Source organism: Oncorhynchus masou, unplaced genomic scaffold (genome assembly GCF_036934945.1).
Source record: "Oncorhynchus masou masou isolate Uvic2021 unplaced genomic scaffold, UVic_Omas_1.1 unplaced_scaffold_1849, whole genome shotgun sequence".
NCBI lineage: Eukaryota > Metazoa > Chordata > Actinopteri > Salmoniformes > Salmonidae > Oncorhynchus > Oncorhynchus masou.
In genome coordinates this window covers 74,307-92,336 of record NW_027008358.1, presented here as the reverse complement: position 1 = coordinate 92,336, position 18,030 = coordinate 74,307, and the positions used below count along the sequence as shown (strand labels likewise).

Below are 18,030 nucleotides of genomic sequence, written 5' to 3'. Positions count from 1 at the left end.
TAAAAAAGGACTCCTGTCTGTTCCTTTTCTTCAACCCCTTTCTCTCTGTCTCCACTCCTCAGTAACTATCCTCCCACTGTCACCCTCCTGCTCCCTCTTTCAATTCAATTCTTTCTCTGTCTGTCTCTCTCTTTCTCTCTGTCTCCACTCCTCAGTAACTATCCTCCCACTGTCACCCTCCTGCTCCCTCTTTCAATTAAATTCTTTCTCTGTCTGTCTCTCTCTGTGTCTCTCTCTCACTTAGTCTCTCTCTCTGTCTGTCTCTCTCTTTCTCTCTGTCTCCACTCCTCAGTAACTATCCTCCCACTGTCACCCTCCTGCTCCCTCTTTCAATTCAATTCTTTCTCTGTCTGTCTCTCTCTGTGTCTCTCTCTCACTTAGTCTCTCTCTCTGTCTGTCTCTCTCTTTCTCTCTGTCTCCACTCCTCAGTAACTATCCTCCCACTGTCACCCTCCTGCTCCCTCTTTCAATTCAATTCTTTCTCTGTCTGTCTCTCTCTGTGTCTCTCTCTCACTTAGTCTCTCTCTCTGTCTGTCTCTCTCTTTCTCTCTGTCTCCACTCCTCAGTAACTATCCTCCCACTGTCACCCTCCTGCTCCCTCTTTCAATTCAATTCTTTCTCTGTCTGTCTCTCTCTGTGTCTCTCTCTCACTTAGTCTCTCTCTCTGTCTGTCTCTCTCTTTCTCTCTGTCTCCCCTTCTCAGTAACTATCCTCCCACTGTCACCCTCCTGCTCCCTCTTTCAATTCAATTCTTTCTCTGTCTGTCTCTCTCTGTGTCTCTCTCTCACTTAGTCTCTCTCTCTGTCTGTCTCTCTCTTTCTCTCTGTCTCCACTCCTCAGTAACTATCCTCCCACTGTCACCCTCCTGCTCCCTCTTTCAATTCAATTCTTTCTCTGTCTGTCTCTCTCTGTGTCTCTCTCTCACTTAGTCTCTCTCTCTGTCTGTCTCTCTCTCTCCACTCACTAGAAATATTATAAAAACACACAGAGCAGGTTGACATCCAACTGTTTCACATGCCTCCACTCTCCTCCCTACGCGCCGTCAAAGAAAAATAGTGGTTGCTTTCTATCAGCTGCTATCAGCGGTTTTCTACTGTATGTTTAACAAGGTGAGGCTGGGAGAGGGAGCACCACAGAGCCTGGAGACTGTAGACAACCTCTGCACAGATTTTGCCTCTGTCTTTTGCCATTTGAACGGATTGCCTTTATGGTGTCACAACCAAAGAATATCCACGAGGAGTGAATGTGGTTCACTGGTTGAATGTGACTGAAGTTAGCTATAGCTGTGATTTCTCCACTTTTTAATTTGATACAACCACAGTGTTCATCTCAGTAGATGAACGCTGTTCTAGGAAATACCTTTAGAGAGTTTTCAGATCTGAGTCATGCTGATGGGAATTCTTTAGGAGGTAGCCTAACAATAGTTTATTGCCTGGTTAACTGCTGATCAAACATGTCCCTGTAATTTACATGTGACAAGCTAAATGTAAAATGTCAATTCAGAACATGTAAACAGCTGAAGTGTATAAACCTTTGGTCTCTGTTAAAGAATTCGAAACCTATAAAATGAATGGTGTGTGTGTGCGCGAAAGTGTGAGCGAGACCAAGAGGGGGAGATACATTTCCCACTTAATCTAACACTTAAAAACATATTCTCGGTCTTTTCATATTCTAAATGTCTAAAAAGCGAAATACTTATCATGTAAATGAGGTTGGAGGTGGAGGCGTTATTTAACGTTGGAATCGTCCTGAATAACGTATAGGGAGCGAGGCGGTTTCGGGTCGATTTTGCAGTTACGTCACTGTGGTGCGAGAAGGGACTTCGGAGAAGCAAGAGGACAGACGTTAGTAGTCGGAGCCAAATGATACCGTGGAAACGAGAGGGAGCCGTTTAGCGCCCCGGGAACTGTTTTCATGCAGCACAAACCACGAGGTAGGCCGAATAAAATATTTCATCCTTTATGATAACTCTGACATTTTTATTTATTTATTACGAAATCATGTCACAGCTTTTGTTTCGTTTTCCAGTAAGCCTATCAGAAAATGTTAGAGAAAGTGCTTTGATTTTGCTATAGTTTGTGTCAATACATAACTGTTTAGGCCATGGAGCTGAATAGATCCAAATGATTTATAGTTGAAATGTATTCTATAAGCATATGGCTCCGTTTTTAGGTGTAATCTCGATGGGTCACATCCCAGTCAACTAAACTATATAGCCTGTACTTGCTCAACATTGTATATATTGTTTCCTAATGTAACAATTAACAGTTCATATTTTCAAATAATTAATTCATTACCAAAGCTATATGCATTATTAGGCTACTTTCAGAGTCTGTTTTCTTCGGAGGAACAACAGTATTTCTGATTCCAATGATTTATGGCAGTGCAGTTTCTCAGCTCTTGTAGGCTATAGGCATAATCTGCAGTGAGAGGCATTTAGACTCAAATTCAAACTGCATGGGTTTTAGATGTACGTTAGTAGTTTCCTTCAGGCTCTATCAGTTGTGTCTAGTCTGAGCGCGTAGAGGAATGAACGTCACAGAACCAAGCCTAGTTTGTTTTCTGTCTGATGCCTGTTGCTTTTTGTCATTCTTCGAAATATTCTTCTTAATAGGTTATAAAAAAAGTTAAATCGTGAAAAGAATCATGTAAAACTCCAAGGTCTTCTACCTGAGCCTAATTATTTCCAATAGGTACACTTCCGGCTACAGCAGATAGTCTCCCCTATCAATCCACAAATCAACGCGTTCCATTTGGGAGTAAGTATGCGGTGATACTGTTCCCATTGGGATTATTTACCTGCATGGTGTGCAAACACACCGCTCTCTGTTGCCCTTGACCGAATAGAGCGAATTCCCCCCTGATGCAACGCGGCCGCGAGTGGAGAGCTGGGGACTGGGGGAGGGAGGGGAAGTGGGATGTTTGGCGACAGCTATGCAAACTGGCTCCAATCTCAGTTGGGGCGGGAAACCGAGGTGACAGACCATTCCGATTCCCAGGATTGTTTTCATCCGCACATCGACCCCGTGAACTCCTCAACTCGAGTGATGCTGACATTGAGCAGATCCGGGTTACTGTACCAGGATTCTCAGACGGTTTTTCCAGATGGTCGCCCTCTAATACCGCTTTCTTAACCCCCAAATGAAGGATTCCACTCTAATGCAGTTTACAGTAATTTATCCAGTAATGGGGTTTTCTGGGTGTTAAAACCAATGAATGTCTTGTAATCCTGTGTAATTGTATTTCACCCTCATGTCTTTTTCCAGGCCTGCATTAGGCTGCTATTACATTGTCAGCAATATCAGCCTGGAGGTTCTTTGTTTTTCACTTCATACATTTAGTCATATCAGGTTATCTACCATGCTGTGATGGTCATGTCAGGTTATCTACCATGCTGTGATGGTCATGTCAGGTTATCTACCATGCTGTGATGGTCATGTCTATCTACCATTTGATGGTCATGTCAGGTTATCTACCATGCTGTGATGGTCATGTCAGGCTATCTACCATGCTGTGATGGTCATGTCAGGTTATCTACCATGCTGTGATGGTCATGTCAGGTTATCTACCATGCTGTGATGGTCATGTCAGGTTATCTACCATGCTGTGATGGTCATGTCAGGTTATCTACCATGCTGTGATGGTCATGTCAGGTTATCTACCATGCTGTGATGGTCATGGTGCTGTGATGTCAGGTTATCTACCATGCTGTGATGGTCATGTCAGGTTATCTACCATGCTGTGATGGTCATGTCAGGTTATCTACCATGTTATCTACCATGTGATGGTCATGTCAGGCTAAGATCTTTGTATTGTTATTTTATCCTGACTTGTGCTGTTATTCAGGCTATCAGCTGTCTGTCAAACAGCTGTAGTGACTGGACAGTGCCTGTTACATCATAGTTCATTGGTTACATCAGTAATATGTAAAACCTTCCAAGTGGTACAGGATATTGTGTTGTCGCAGTGCCGTCCGAAGAGGGAAACTGTGTTTGACATTAATGGGACACATTAACCTGTGGTTCATGGAGATAGGAGACATCCAGCACACACCTTCTTCCTTATGGACCTGTTTTGTTACGTCAATGAAAGGAAAGTGAGGTGGGAGGTGCCCTTTGACACAGATCTAGAATCAGATTACCATCCTCAAATCATAACCTTAACCATTAAGGGTGAAAATGTAAAACTGATGTAAGATCATTTTAGGAGCAACTTTATCCTACTCCGTCTGGTGCCATCTGGCACGGTGTGTTTTGGGGTCATAATGGTCTTTATCAGGTTGTGATGTCATATGAGTCTGTAGTGGTGCTGTGAGGAAGTGATTGAAGAGGTTCAGTCCCCAGTGTTCTATTCTCAGCTCCTTCCTGAACACTGCACTAACATTTGCTTACCAGTCTTTAAATGGTTCCCGCTGGGGGAGGAATAAAAACCTCTCACAGACCTACAAAAAAAACACAAGCCCCCCCACACACACACCCCTTTCCCTTTCCCTTCCACAACCCCCAGCAAAACCAATGACAGCAGTGGGGTAGGCAAGCTGTGCCTCCTGTTCATCTCAACGAGAACCTCACCAGCCCCTTCCCCTTTCCCTCAACATCTCAACAAGGACTTCACCAGCCCCTTCCCCTTTCCCTCAACATCTCAACAAGGACTTCACCAGCCCCTTCCCTTTCCCTCAACATCTCAACGAGGACTTCACCAGCCCCTTCCCTTTCCCTCAACATCTCAACGAGGACCCCACCAGCCCCCCTTTCCCTCCATCTCGAGGACCCCAGCCCCTTCCCTTTCCCTCAACATCTCAACCCCTCTTCCCCTCCCTCAACATCTCCCTCCCCCCCCTCCCCTCTCTCCCCCTCCCCCCCCCCTCTCCCCCCTCCTCCCCCCCTCCCCCCCCCTCCCCTCTCCCCCTCCCTCTCCCTCCCCCCTCTCCCCCCCTCCCCCCCTCTCTTCTCTTGGTCAATGTGGTTGGTGACCTCAGATAAATAAGCCATTTATGGTGCAGCAGTTGAAGTAGAGCCATGCATTGATGCACAGCGTATTGAGGTAAAAGTGTGGGTTGCTGTGTGTCTGCCTGTAATTATATCTGCATGTGAAGATTACAGAAGGTTTTTGATGAGTTTGAAATGATTAGCCTCACTGGTGCGATCTGATGACGTTCAGTGTGTGTGTGTGTGTGTGTGATACGGCCCACCCTGTTGATGTGGCTGGATAGGAAAGAGCATGCTGGGATGGATCAGCCTGGAGCTGACAATCTCATCATTGTGGCTGAGATAGCCCTGGAGATGTGGCTGACAATCTCATCATTGTATCAGAGTTGGATGAAGAGGGATGGGTGCGGTGTGTACATCTGTTTGTGTGTGTGTGTGTGCATCTGTTTGTGTGTGTGTGTGTGTGTGTGTTAGAAGAGTGTCTGTATGTTATAGGGGATCGGTTGGGGAGGGACATTAGTCCCAATGGTGCCAATACAAGGCATGTGTGCGTGTGTGTGTGTGTGTGTGTTTGTGTGTGTGCTATGTAGTGTAATGTCAAGGCTGGTGAGTGTGCTATTGTTCTTGGCCTAGAAGGTTCTTTACTTTGGAGATGTTTAGCTGTTGAAGAGCTCTGTAAAGGAGATGTTGAACTGTTGGAAGAGCTCTGTAAAGGAGATGTTGAACTGTTGAAGAGCTCTGTAAAGGAGATGTTGACCTGTTGAAGAGCTCTGTAAAGGAGATGTTGAACTGTTGAAGAGCTCTGTAAAGGAGATGTTGAACTGTTGAAGAGCTCTGTAAAGGAGATGTTGAACTGTTGGAAGAGCTCTGTAAAGGAGATGTTGACCTGTTGGAAGAGCTCTGTAAAGGAGATGATGAACTGTTGAAGAACTCTGTAAAGGAAATTATGAACTGTTGGAAGAGCTCTGTAAAGGAGATGTTTAACTGTTGAAGAGCTCTGTAAAGGAGATGTTTAGCTGTTGAAGAGCTCTGTAAAGGAGATGTTGAACTGTTGAAGATCTCTGTAAAGGAGATGATGAACTGTTGAAGATCTCTGTAAAGGAGATGTTGAACTGTTGGAAGAGCTCTGTAAAGGAGATGTTGAACTGTTGGAAGAGCTCTGTAAAGGAGATGTTGAACTGTTGAAGAGCTCTGTAAAGGAGATGTTGAACTGTTGAAGAGCTCTGTAAAGGAGATGTTGAACTGTTGGAAGAGCTCTGTAAAGGAGATGTTGACCTGTTGAGCTCTGTAAAGGAGATGTTGACCTGTTGGAAGAGCTCTGTAAAGGAGATGTTGAACTGTTGGGAGAGCTCTGTAAAGGAGATGAGGAACTGTTGGGAGAGCTCTGTAAAGGAGATGATGAACTGTTGAAGAACCCTGTAAAGGAAATTATGAACTGTTGGAAGAGCTCTGTAAAGGAGATGTTTAGCTGTTGAAGAGCTCTGTAAAGGAGATGTTGAACTGTTGAAGAGCTCTGTAAAGGAGATGTTGAACTGTTGGAAGAGCTCTGTAAAGGAGATGTTGACCTGTTGAGCTCTGTAAAGGAGATGTTGACCTGTTTGGAAGAGCTCTGTAAAGGAGATGTTGACCTGTTGAGCTCTGTAAAGGAGATGTTGACCTGTTGGGAGAGCTCTGTAAAGGAGATGGTGAGCTGTTGAAGAGCTCTGTAAAAGAGATGTTGAACTGTTGGAAGAGCTCTGTAAAGGAGATGATGGACTGTTGAAGAACTCTGTAAAGGAGATGAGGAACTGTTGGGAGAGCTCTGTAAATGAGATGATGAACTGTTGAAGAACTCTGTAAAGGAAATTATGAACTGTTGGAAGAGCTCTGTAAAGGAGATGTTGAACTGTTGGAAGAGCTCTGTAAAGGAGATATTGAACTGTTGAAGAGCTCTGTAAAGGAGATGTTGAACTGTTGAAGAGCTCTGTAAAGGAGATGTTGAACTGTTGAAGAGCTCTGTAAAGGAGATGTTGAACTGTTGGAAGAGCTCTGTAAATGAGATATTGAACTGTTGAAGAGCTCTGTAAAGGAGATGTTGAACTGTTGAAGAGCTCTGCAAAGGAGATGTTGAACTGTTGAAGAGCTCTGTAAAGGAGATGTTGAACTGTTGGAAGAGCTCTGTAAAGGAGATGTTGACCTGTTGAGCTCTGTAAAGGAGATGTTGACCTGTTGGAAGAGCTCTGTAAAGGAGATGTTGAGCTCTGTAAAGGAGATGTTGAACTGTTGAAGAGCTCTGTAAAGGAGATGTTGAACTGTTGGAAGAGCTCTGTAAAGGAGATGATGAACTGTTGAAGAACTCTGTAAAGGAGATGATGAACTGTTGGGAGAGCTCTGTAAAGGAGATGATGAACTGTTGAAGAACCCTGTAAAGGAAATTATGAACTTTTGGAAGAGCTCTGTAAAGGAGATGTTGAACTGTTGAAGAGCTCTGTAAAGGAGATGTTTAGCTGTTGAAGAGCTCTGTAAAGGAGATGTTGAACTGTTGAAGATCTCTGTAAAGGAGATGATGAACTGTTGAAGCTCTGTAAAGGAGATGTTGAACTGTTGGAAGAGCTCTGTAAAGGAGATGTTGAACTGTTGGAAGAGCTCTGTAAAGGAGATGTTGAACTGTTGAAGAGCTCTGTAAAGGAGATGTTGAACTGTTGAAGAGCTCTGTAAAGGAGATGTTGAACTGTTGGAAGAGCTCTGTAAAGGAGATATTGAACTGTTGAAGAGCTCTGTAAAGGAGATGTTGAACTGTTGAAGAGCTCTGTAAAGGAGATGTTGAACTGTTGGAAGAGCTCTGTAAAGGAGATGTTGAACTGTTGGGGGAGCTCTGTAAAGGAGATGTTGACCTGTTGAAGAGCTCTGTAAAGGAGATGTTGAACTGTTGGAAGAGCTCTGTAAAGGAGATGTTGAACTGTTGGGAGAGCTCTGTAAAGGAGATGATGAACTGTTGGAAGAGCTCTGTAAAGGAGATGTTGACCAGTTGGGAGAGCTCTGTAAAGGAGATGGTGAGCTGTTGAAGAACTCTGTAAAGGAGATGAGGAACTGTTGGGAGAGCTCTGTAAAGGAGATGATGAACTGTTGGGAGAGCTCTGTAAAGGAGATGTTGAACTGTTGAAGAGCTCTGTAAAGGAGATGAGGAACTGTTGAAGAGCTCTGTAAAGGAGATGTTGAACTGTTGAAGAGCTCTGTAAAGGAGATGAGGAACTGTTGAAGAGCTCTGTAAAGGAGATGAGGAACTGTTGAAGAGCTCTGTAAAGGAGATGTTGAACTGTTGGAAGAGCTCTGTAAAGGAGATGATGAACTGTTGAAGAACTCTGTAAAGGAGATGATGAACTGTTGGGAGAGCTCTGTAAAGGAGATGATGAACTGTTGAAGAACCCTGTAAAGGAAATTATGAACTTTTGGAAGAGCTCTGTAAAGGAGATGTTGAACTGTTGAAGAGCTCTGTAAAGGAGATGTTTAGCTGTTGAAGAGCTCTGTAAAGGAGATGTTGAACTGTTGAAGATCTCTGTAAAGGAGATGATGAACTGTTGAAGATCTCTGTAAAGGAGATGTTGAACTGTTGGAAGAGCTCTGTAAAGGAGATGTTGAACTGTTGGAAGAGCTCTGTAAAGGAGATGTTGAACTGTTGAAGAGCTCTGTAAAGGAGATGTTGAACTGTTGAAGAGCTCTGTAAAGGAGATGTTGAACTGTTGGAAGAGCTCTGTAAAGGAGATATTGAACTGTTGAAGAGCTCTGTAAAGGAGATGTTGAACTGTTGAAGAGCTCTGTAAAGGAGATGTTGAACTGTTGAAGAGCTCTGTAAAGGAGATGTTGAACTGTTGAAGAGCTCTGTAAAGGAGATGTTGAACTGTTGCTTGTAAAAGAGCTCTGTTAAAGGAGATGTTGAACTGTTGGAAGAGCTCTGTAAAGGAGATGTTGAGCTCTGTTGGAAGAGCTCTGTAAAGGAGATGTTGAACTGTTAAAGGAGAGAGCTCTGTAAAGGAGATGATGAACTGTTGGGAGAGCTCTGTAAAGGAGATGAACTGTTGGAGAGCTCTAAAGGAGATGTTGAACTGTTGAAGAGCTCTGTAAAGGAGAGACTGTTGAAGAACTGTTGAACTGTTGAAGAGCTCTGTAAAGGAGATGAACTGTTGGAAGAGCTCTGTAAAGATGAGATGTTGAAAGCTCTGTAAAGGAGATGAGGAACTGTTGAAGAGCTCTGTAAAGGAGATGAACTGTTGAACTGTTGAGATGTTGAACTGTTGGAAGAGCTCTGTAAAGGAGATGATGAACTGTGAACTGGAAGAGCTCTGTAAAGGAGATGATGAACTGTTGAAGAACTCTGTAAAGGAGATGATGAACTGTTGGAAGAGCTCTGTAAAGGAGATGTTGAACTGTTGAAGAGCTCTGTAAAGGAGATGATGAACTTTCTGTGAAGAGCTCTGTAAAGGAGATGAACTGTTGAAGAGCTCTGTAAAGGAGATGATGAACTGTTGAAGAACTCTGTAAAGGAAATTATGAACTGTTGAAGAGCTCTGTAAAGGAGATGTTGAACTGTTGGAAGAGCTCTGTAAAGGAGATGTTGAACTGTTGAAGAGCTCTGTAAAGGAGATGTTGAACTGTTGAAGAGCTCTGTAAAGGAGATGAACTGTTGAACTGTTGAACTGGGAAGAGCTCTGTAAAGGAGATGTTGAACTGTTGAAGAGCTCTGTAAAGGAGATGTTGAACTGTTGAAGAGCTCTGTAAAGGAGATGTTGAACTGTTGGAAGAGCTCTGTAAAGGAGATGTTGAACTGTTGAAGATCTCTGTAAAGGAGATGATGAACTGTTGAAGAGCTCTGTAAAGAAGATGATGAACTGTTGGAAGAGCTCTGTAAAGGAGATGATGAACTGTTGAAGAGCTCTGTAAAGGAGATGTTGAACTGTTGGAAGAGCTCTGTAAAGGAGATGTTGAACTGTTGAAGAGCTCTGTAAAGGAGATGTTGAACTGTTGAAGAGCTCTGTAAAGGAGATGTTGAACTGTTGGAAGAGCTCTGTAAAGGAGATGTTGAACTGTTGAAGAGCTCTGTAAAGGAGATGAGCTCTTGAACTGTTGGAAGAGCTCTGTAAAGGAGATGTTGAACTGTTGAAGAGCTCTGTAAAGGAGATGTTGAACTGTTGAAGAGCTCTGTAAAGGAGATGTTGAACTGTTGGAAGAGCTCTGTAAAGGAGATGTTGAACTGTTGAAGAGCTCTGTAAAGGAGATATGAACTGTTGAGATGTTGAACTGTTGGAAGAGCTCTGTAAAGGAGATGTTGAACTGTTGAAGAGCTCTGTAAAGGAGATGTTGAACTGTTGGAAGAGCTCTGTAAAGGAGATGAACTGTTGAACTGTTGAAGAAGAAGAGCTCTGTAAAGGGATGTTGAGCTCTGTAAAGGAGATGTTGAACTGTTGGAAGAGCTCTGTAAAGGAGATGACCTGTTGAGAGCTCTGTAAAGGAGATGTTGACCTGTTGGAAGAGCTCTGTAAAGGAGATGAACTGTTGGGAAGAGCTCTGTAAAGGAGATGATGAACTGGGAGAGCTCTGTAAAGGAGATGTTGAACTGTTGGGAGAGCTCTGTAAAGGAGATGATGACTGTTGAAGAACTCTGTGAGATGTTGAACTGTTGGAAGAGCTCTGTAAAGGAGATGTTGAACTGTTGGAAGAGCTCTGTAAAGGAGATGATGAACTGTTGAAGAACTCTGTAAAGGAGATGAGGAACTGTTGGGAGAGCTCTGTAAAGGAGATGATGAACTGTTGGGAGAGCTCTGTAAAGGAGATGATGAACTGTTGAAGAGCTCTGTAAAGGAGATGATGAACTGTTGGAAGAGCTCTGTAAAGGAGATGATGAACTGTTGAAGAACTCTGTAAAGGAGATGTTGAACTGTTGAAGAGCTCTGTAAAGGAGATGTTGAACTGTTGAAGATGTTGCTCTGTAAAGGAGATGTTGAACTGTTGGAAGAGCTCTGTGAACCTGTTGAAGAGCTCTGTAAATGGAGATGTTGAACTGTTGGGAGAGCTCTGTAAAGGAGATGTTGAACTGTTGTTGAAGAGCTCTGTAAAGGAGAAGCTGTTGAAGATAAAGGAGATTGAACTGTTGAAGAGCTCTGTAAAGGAGATGATGAACTGTTGGGAGAGCTCTGAACTGTTGAAACTGTAAAGGAGATGAAGAGAGCTCTGTAAAGGAGATGTTGAACTGTTGGAAGAGCTCTGTAAAGGAGATGTTGAACTGTTGAAGAGCTCTGTAAAGGAGATGTTGAGCTGTTGAAGAGCTCTGTAAAGGAGATGTTGAACTGTTGAACTGTAAAGGAGATGTTGAAGATCTCTGTAAAGGAGATGTTGAACTGTTGAAGAGCTCTGTAAAGGAGATGTTGAACTGTTGGAAGAGCTCTGTAAAGGAGATGTTGAACTGTTGAAGAGCTCTGTAAAGGAGATGTTGAACTGTTGAAGAGCTCTGTAAAGGAGATGTTGAACTGTTGAAGAGCTCTGTAAAGGAGATGTTGAACTGTTGGAAGAGCTCTGTAAAGGAGATGTTGAACTGTTGGAAGAGCTCTGTAAAGGAGATGTTGAGCTGTTGAAGAGCTCTGTAAAGGAGATGTTGAACTGTTGAAGATCTCTGTAAAGGAGATGATGAACTGTTGAAGATCTCTGTAAAGGAGATGTTGAACTGTTGGAAGAGCTCTGTAAAGGAGATGTTGAACTGTTGGAAGAGCTCTGTAAAGGAGATGTTGAACTGTTGAAGAGCTCTGTAAAGGAGATGTTGAACTGTTGAAGAGCTCTGTAAAGGAGATGTTGAACTGTTGGAAGAGCTCTGTAAACTGTTGAAGATGTTGATGTTGAACTGTTGAACTGTTGAAGAGCTCTGTAAAGGAGATGTTGAACTGTTGAAGAGCTCTGTAAAGGAGATGTTGAGATGTGAACTGTTGAAGAGCTCTGTAAAGGAGATGTTGAACTGTTGGAAGAGCTCTGTAAAGGAGATGATGAACTGTTGGAAGAGCTCTGTAAAGAGAGATGTTGAACTGTTGAAGAGCTCTGTAAAGGAGATGATGAACTGTTGAAGAGCTCTGTAAAGGAGATGTTGAACTGTTGGAAGAGCTCTGTAAAGGAGATGATGAACTGTTGGGAAGAGCTCTGTAAAGGAGATGATGAACTGTTGAAGAGCTCTGTAAAGAGAGAATGGGAGATGAATGTTGAAGAGCTCTGTAAAGGAGATTGAACTGTTGAAGAGCTCTGTAAAGGAGATGATGAACTGTTGAAGAGCTCTGTTGAACTGTTGAAGAGCTCTGTATGTAAAGGAGATGATGAACTGTTGAAGAGCTCTGTAAAGGAGACTGTTGAACTGTTGGGAGAGCTCTGTAAAGGAGATGATGAACTGTTGGGAGAGCTCTGAAGAGTAAAGGAGATGTTGAACTGTTGAAGAGCTCTGTAAAGGAGATGTTGAATGTTGAACTGTTGAAGAGCTCTGTAAAGGAGATGATGAACTGTTGAAGAGCTCTGTAAAGGAGATGATGAACTGTTGAAGAGCTCTGTAAAGGAGATGTTGAACTGTTGAAGAGCTCTGTAAAGGAGATGTTGAACTGTTGAAGAGCTCTGTAAAGGAGATGATGAACTGTTGGGAGAGCTCTGTAAATGAGATGGTGAGCTGTTGAAGAGCTCTGTAAAGGAGATGTTGAACTGTTGAAGAGCTCTGTAAAGGAGATGATGAACTGTTGAAGAACTCTGTAAAGGAGATGATGAACTGTTGAAGAGCTCTGTAAAGGAGATGTTGAACTGTTGAAGAGCTCTGTAAAGGAGATGATGAACTGTTGAAGATCTCTGTAAAGGAGATGTTGAACTGTTGGAAGAGCTCTGTAAAGGAGATGTTGAACTGTTGGAAGAGCTCTGTAAATTCTACTACTCAGATATAAAGAGTGGACTTTAGAACACTGTCATCTGTGCTGAATTTACTGAGTTTCATGCTCTCTCACCCTCCCTCCTTCTATTCCCTCCCCCAGGAGAGCAGGGCATGGCCGGTAAGCCGTTCCGGGCCACCTTCATCTGGAGCAGCATCATCGCCAACCTCCAGCAGCGCATCCAGGTCAAGCGCCACCGTCATAAGCTCAAGACCTACCATGACTGTTTCCTGGGGTCAGAGGCTGTGGACGTGGTGCTGGCCCATGTCATCCAGTCACGGTTCTGTGGCGATGCCGAGGTGCCTCGCTCCAAGGCCGTACGCCTCTGCCAGGCCCTGATGGATTCGCGGGTGTTCGAGCCGGTGGGCACCAACGTATTTGGGAATAAGGAGAAGAGGCGTGCCACCTTCGAGGACAGTAGCTGTAGTCTGTACCGGTTGCTTCCGCTTCCGTCTAGTCCCACTACCATGACCAGCTCGCACTCGACGAGCACCATCACCATCGAGAGTGGATACGACTCGCCGAGCAAACACCGGAACAGCTACAGCCCACCTCTCAAACGGTACGGTCGGCTGAGTTTAAAGCTTTGTTCATGAATTGATATGTTTCGTAATCCTTCCCAAATAGCGGATTAACAATGGATTCCTTTTATGAGGGCTTTCATCCCAAAACTCACCAATGACCTCTGTGACCTTGTGCTTGCTCTCACTGATTGGTGCTTCTCAGTTGTCCAATCAAGGCTCTCCTTGCTGATGATTGTGATAATGTCCCAGTAAACCTAATTTGCATGATTTCTATGATTTTTGGCTCTGTATTAAAGAATGAGTATTTTTTCTCTCTACCCAAACACACAGTTAGACACTCGGTTAGAGAGCTCCTTGTTAGGCAGTGAGACAGCTCTGTAAGTGATTATGGGTTTAGAGAACTTGTCACAGAGCCTGCAGATTTGGCACCGTTGGTCATTATTCTGGGAGGTCCAGACATAAAGTGTTGATGTCAATGCTTTCAATCTGTGTTGTGGATGCTATGTGTCTCTCTTCTTAAGAGTGTAGAACATTAAGTAGCTATTCTACATGAAACTTAGATTTTTTTTCTAAAGAATTACTAAAAGAAACTAGAGTGTAGAGGGTGGAAATCTGCACTGAGACCAAAAGGGTGAACTGAAGTGGTGTGATGATCATATGATATGGCCATCGGCCATGGTGGCTCTCTGGTCTCCCCCTAACCATGTGAAGTGGTCCTGAGTGACAGCTCAGGACTGTACCCTTGAAAACATGCTGCCTCCAATCTGTTTCACTGAGATGAAAGAGTGGAGAGAGAGAGTAGAGAGAGTAGAGAGAGCAAGCAGACCGTGTGTGTGTGTGTGTGTGTGTGGGGGGGGGGGGGGGTAGAGAGACAGGGTAGAGAGACAGGGTAGAGAGAGAGAGAGACTAGAGAGAGGGGACTCCTATGGTAGGTACACCTATAGCTTATCTCTTGGCAGTAGTATTGTAGACTACTTTATCACTGACCTCAACCTAGAGTCTCTCAGAGTGTTCACAGTCAGCCCACTGACACCCCTATCAGACCACAGCAAAATCACAGTCTACTTGAACAGAGCAATAGTCAATCATGAGGCATCAAAGCCAAAGGAACTGAGTAATATTAAGGAATGCTATAGATGGAAGGAATGTAGTTTGGAAACCTACCAAAAAACAATTAGGCAACAACTCCCTGGACAAAACGTTCCACTGCAATAGTGAAGGTGTAAACTTAGCAGTAGAAAATCTTCACAATATATTTGACCTCAGCTTATCAAATCTAAAAATCTCAAATAGAAAACCAAAGAAAATCAAAAACAATGACAAATGATTTGATGAGGAATGCAAAAATCTAAGAAAGAAATTGAGAAAACTGTCCAACCAAAAACATAGAGACCAAGAAAACATGAGTCTACGCCTTCACTATGGTGAATCACAAAACAAATACAGAAATACACTACGGAAAAAGAAGGAACAGCACGTCAGAAATCAGCTCAATGTAATTGAAGAATCCATAGACTCTAACCACGCCTGGGAAAATTGTAAAACACTAAACAAACAACAACAACAAGAATTATCTATCAAAAATGAAGATGTATGGTTAACCACTTCTCCATCTTGTTGGCTCTATAACAAAGAACAAAAACATATACATGATCAAATACAAATCTTAGAATCAGCTATTAAAGACTCCCAGAACCCAGTCATTGAATGAACTACAGGACAAAATAAAAGCCATCCAACCCAAAAAGGCCTGTGGTGTTGATGGTTTTCTCAATGAAATGATCAAATATACAGACAACAAATCCCAATTGGCTATATTTAAACTCTTTAACATCATCCTCAGCTCTGGCATCTTCCCCAATATTTGGAACCAAGGACTGATCACCACAATCCACAAAAGTGGAGACAAATTTGACCCCAATAACTCCCGTGGGATATGCTCCAACAGCAACCTTGGGAAAATCCTCTGCATTATAAACAACATACTTGTACATTTACTCAGAGAAAACAATGTACTGAGCAAATGTCAAATTGGCTTTTTACCAAATTATCGTATGACAGACCTCGTATTCACCTCCCCTCATCTTAATTGACAAACAAACAAACCAAAACAAAGGCAAAGTCTTCTCATGCTTTGTTGATTTCAAAACAGCCTTTGACTCAATTTGGCAAGAGGGTCTGCTATACAAATTGATGGAAAGTGATGTTGGGGGAAAACATACGACATTATAAAATCCATGTACACAAACATCAAGTGTGCGGTTAAATTTGGCAAAAAACACACATTTATTCCCACAGGGCCGTGGGGTGAGACAGGGATGCAGCTTAAGCCCCACCCTCTTCAGCATATATATCAACGAATTGACGAGGGCACTAGAAAAGTCTGCAGCACCCGGCCTCACCCTACTAGAATATGAAGTCAAATGTCTACTGTTTGCTGATGATCTGGTGCTTCTGTCACCAACCAAGGAGGGCCTACAGCAGCACCTAGATATTCTGCACAGATTCTGTCAGACCTGGGCCCTGACAGTAAATCTCAGTAAGACCAAAATAATGGTAACATTTAAATTTAAAAAAGGTCCAGTCGCCAGGACCACAAATACAAATTTCATCTAGACACTGTTGCCCTAGAGCACACAAAAAACTATACATACCTTGGCCTAAACATCAGCGCCACAGGTTACTTCCACAAAGCTGTGAACGATCTGAGAGACAAGGCAAGAAGGGCATTCTATGCCATCAAAAGGAACATAAAGTTGGACATACCATTTAGGATCTGGCTAAAAATACTTGATTCAGTTATAGAACCCATTGCCCTTTATGGTTGTGAGGTCGCTCACCAACCAAGAATTTATAGAATGGGACAAACACGAAATTGAGACTCTGAATGCAGAATTCTGCAAAAATATCCTCTGTGTACAACGTAGAACACCAAATAATGCATGCAGAGCAGAATTAGGCCGATACCCGCTAATGATCAATATCCAGAAAAGAGCCGTTCAATTCTACAACCACCTAAAAGGAAGTGATTCCCAAACCTTCCAAAACAAAGCCATCACCTACAGTGAGATGAACCTGGAGAAGAGTCCCCTAAGCAAGCTGGTCCTGGGGCTCTGTTCACAAACACAAACACACCCCACAGAGCCCCAGGACAGCAACACAATTAGACTCAACCAAATCATGAGAAAACAAAAAGATAATTACTTGACACATTGAAAATAATTAACAAAAAACAGAGCAAACTAGAGTGATATTTGGCCCTAAACAGAGAGTACACAGTGGCAGAATACCTGGCCACTGTGACTGACCCAAACTTAAGGAAAGCTTTGACTATGTACAGACTCAGTGAGCAAAGCCTTGCTATTGCGAAAGGCAGCCGAAGGCAGACATGGCTCTCAAGGGAAGACAGGCTATGTGCTCACTGCCCACAACATTAGGTGGAAACTGAGCAGCACTTCTCCTGCCGAATGTATGACCATATTAGAGACACATATTTCCTTCAGATTATATAGATCCACAAAGAAATTGAAAACTAACCTGATTTTGATAAACTCCCATATCTACTGGGTGAAATACCACAGTGTGTCATCACAGCAGCAATATTTGTGACCTGTTGCCACAAGAAAAGGTCAACCAGTGAAGAACAAACATCATTGTAAATACAACCCATATTTATGCTTATTTATTTTCCCTTTTGTACCTTAACCATTTGTGCATCATTACAACACTGTATATATATATAGATATGACATTTATAATGTCTTTATTCTTTTGGAACTGCAATGTTTACTCTTCATTTATATTGTTTATTTCACTTTTGTATATTATCTACTTCACTTGCTTTGGCAATGTTAACACATGTTTCCCATGCCAATAAAGCCCCTTCAATTGGGTAGAGTAGAGTAGAGTAGAGTAGAGTAGAGTAGAGTAGAGTTGAGTGAGATAGATAGATAAAATGTCAGAGCCACACGTTTAGGTGAACTGTGCTCCCAAGGAGTTTTATATAAAAACACACCAAGCTCACTCTTGAGGCAAAGTAAGATTGCACCAAGTACAGCGTTTAAAATGTAAAATTGACTGATTCTATCAAAAGCCAAAGAGGAGCGTGGAAGGATATTGGTCGAGAGCATTTGTTTTGCTAAATGTGTTTTCCCACCTATTTCATCAAATCATCTTTCACTAAGTAGACATTCTGGTCCCCTGTGATTGAAAATGTTCTAAATGGTGCTTTGAGTTCCAGTAATAACAGGTCTGTGATTGGCCCCCATCATGTCCACTGATTTCTCTCAATATGGTTGTCCTCAGTAAAGAGGACCAGTACTCCAACAACCACTCTCCGGTCAAAACAGACAAATCACTAGAGGACGTGTTGGGGAACCTCAACATCACCTCAACCATCACCCCACAGATGATCAACCTCGGCCTCTCACAGGAGTGTAAGTGTCCATAGAAATGTGTCCCTGAATGATTATCAGTGTGTTTGTTACTTTGGTAGTGTTTATGTGTGGTAAAGTGTCCGTTATAGTGACTTGTCTTCCTGTTTTCCTCAGTGGTGGGTGAGGTGTGGCGCCAGCAGACGGTGTTCAGGCTGCTCCAGCTGATAGAGCTCCCCCTTCTGGAGAGTCTGTTGGAGGGAGAGGAGCGGCCCAGGCCCCCTCT

The 18,030-nt window shown here is 43.0% G+C and overlaps 1 protein-coding gene across 2 annotated transcripts in view; it reads left to right on the top strand.

Annotated features, from left to right (window-relative positions):
* Positions 1–18,030, top strand: part of LOC135532382 (DEP domain-containing protein 7-like) — a 34,253-nt gene that overhangs the window by 6,781 nt on the left and 9,442 nt on the right. The window contains exons 2-5 of one of the 2 annotated variants that reach the window (XM_064959939.1): positions 1,764–1,933; positions 12,950–13,409; positions 17,677–17,807; positions 17,922–18,030. The exon at positions 17,922–18,030 is cut by the window's right edge and continues 84 nt beyond it. In XM_064959939.1, coding sequence (XP_064816011.1) covers positions 1,915–1,933; positions 12,950–13,409; positions 17,677–17,807; positions 17,922–18,030 — 719 coding nt within the window. In that variant the 5' untranslated portion in view covers positions 1,764–1,914. The remainder of the gene's footprint in view (positions 1–1,763; positions 1,934–12,949; positions 13,410–17,676; positions 17,808–17,921) is intronic. The other variant, XM_064959940.1, reaches the window with a different exon arrangement.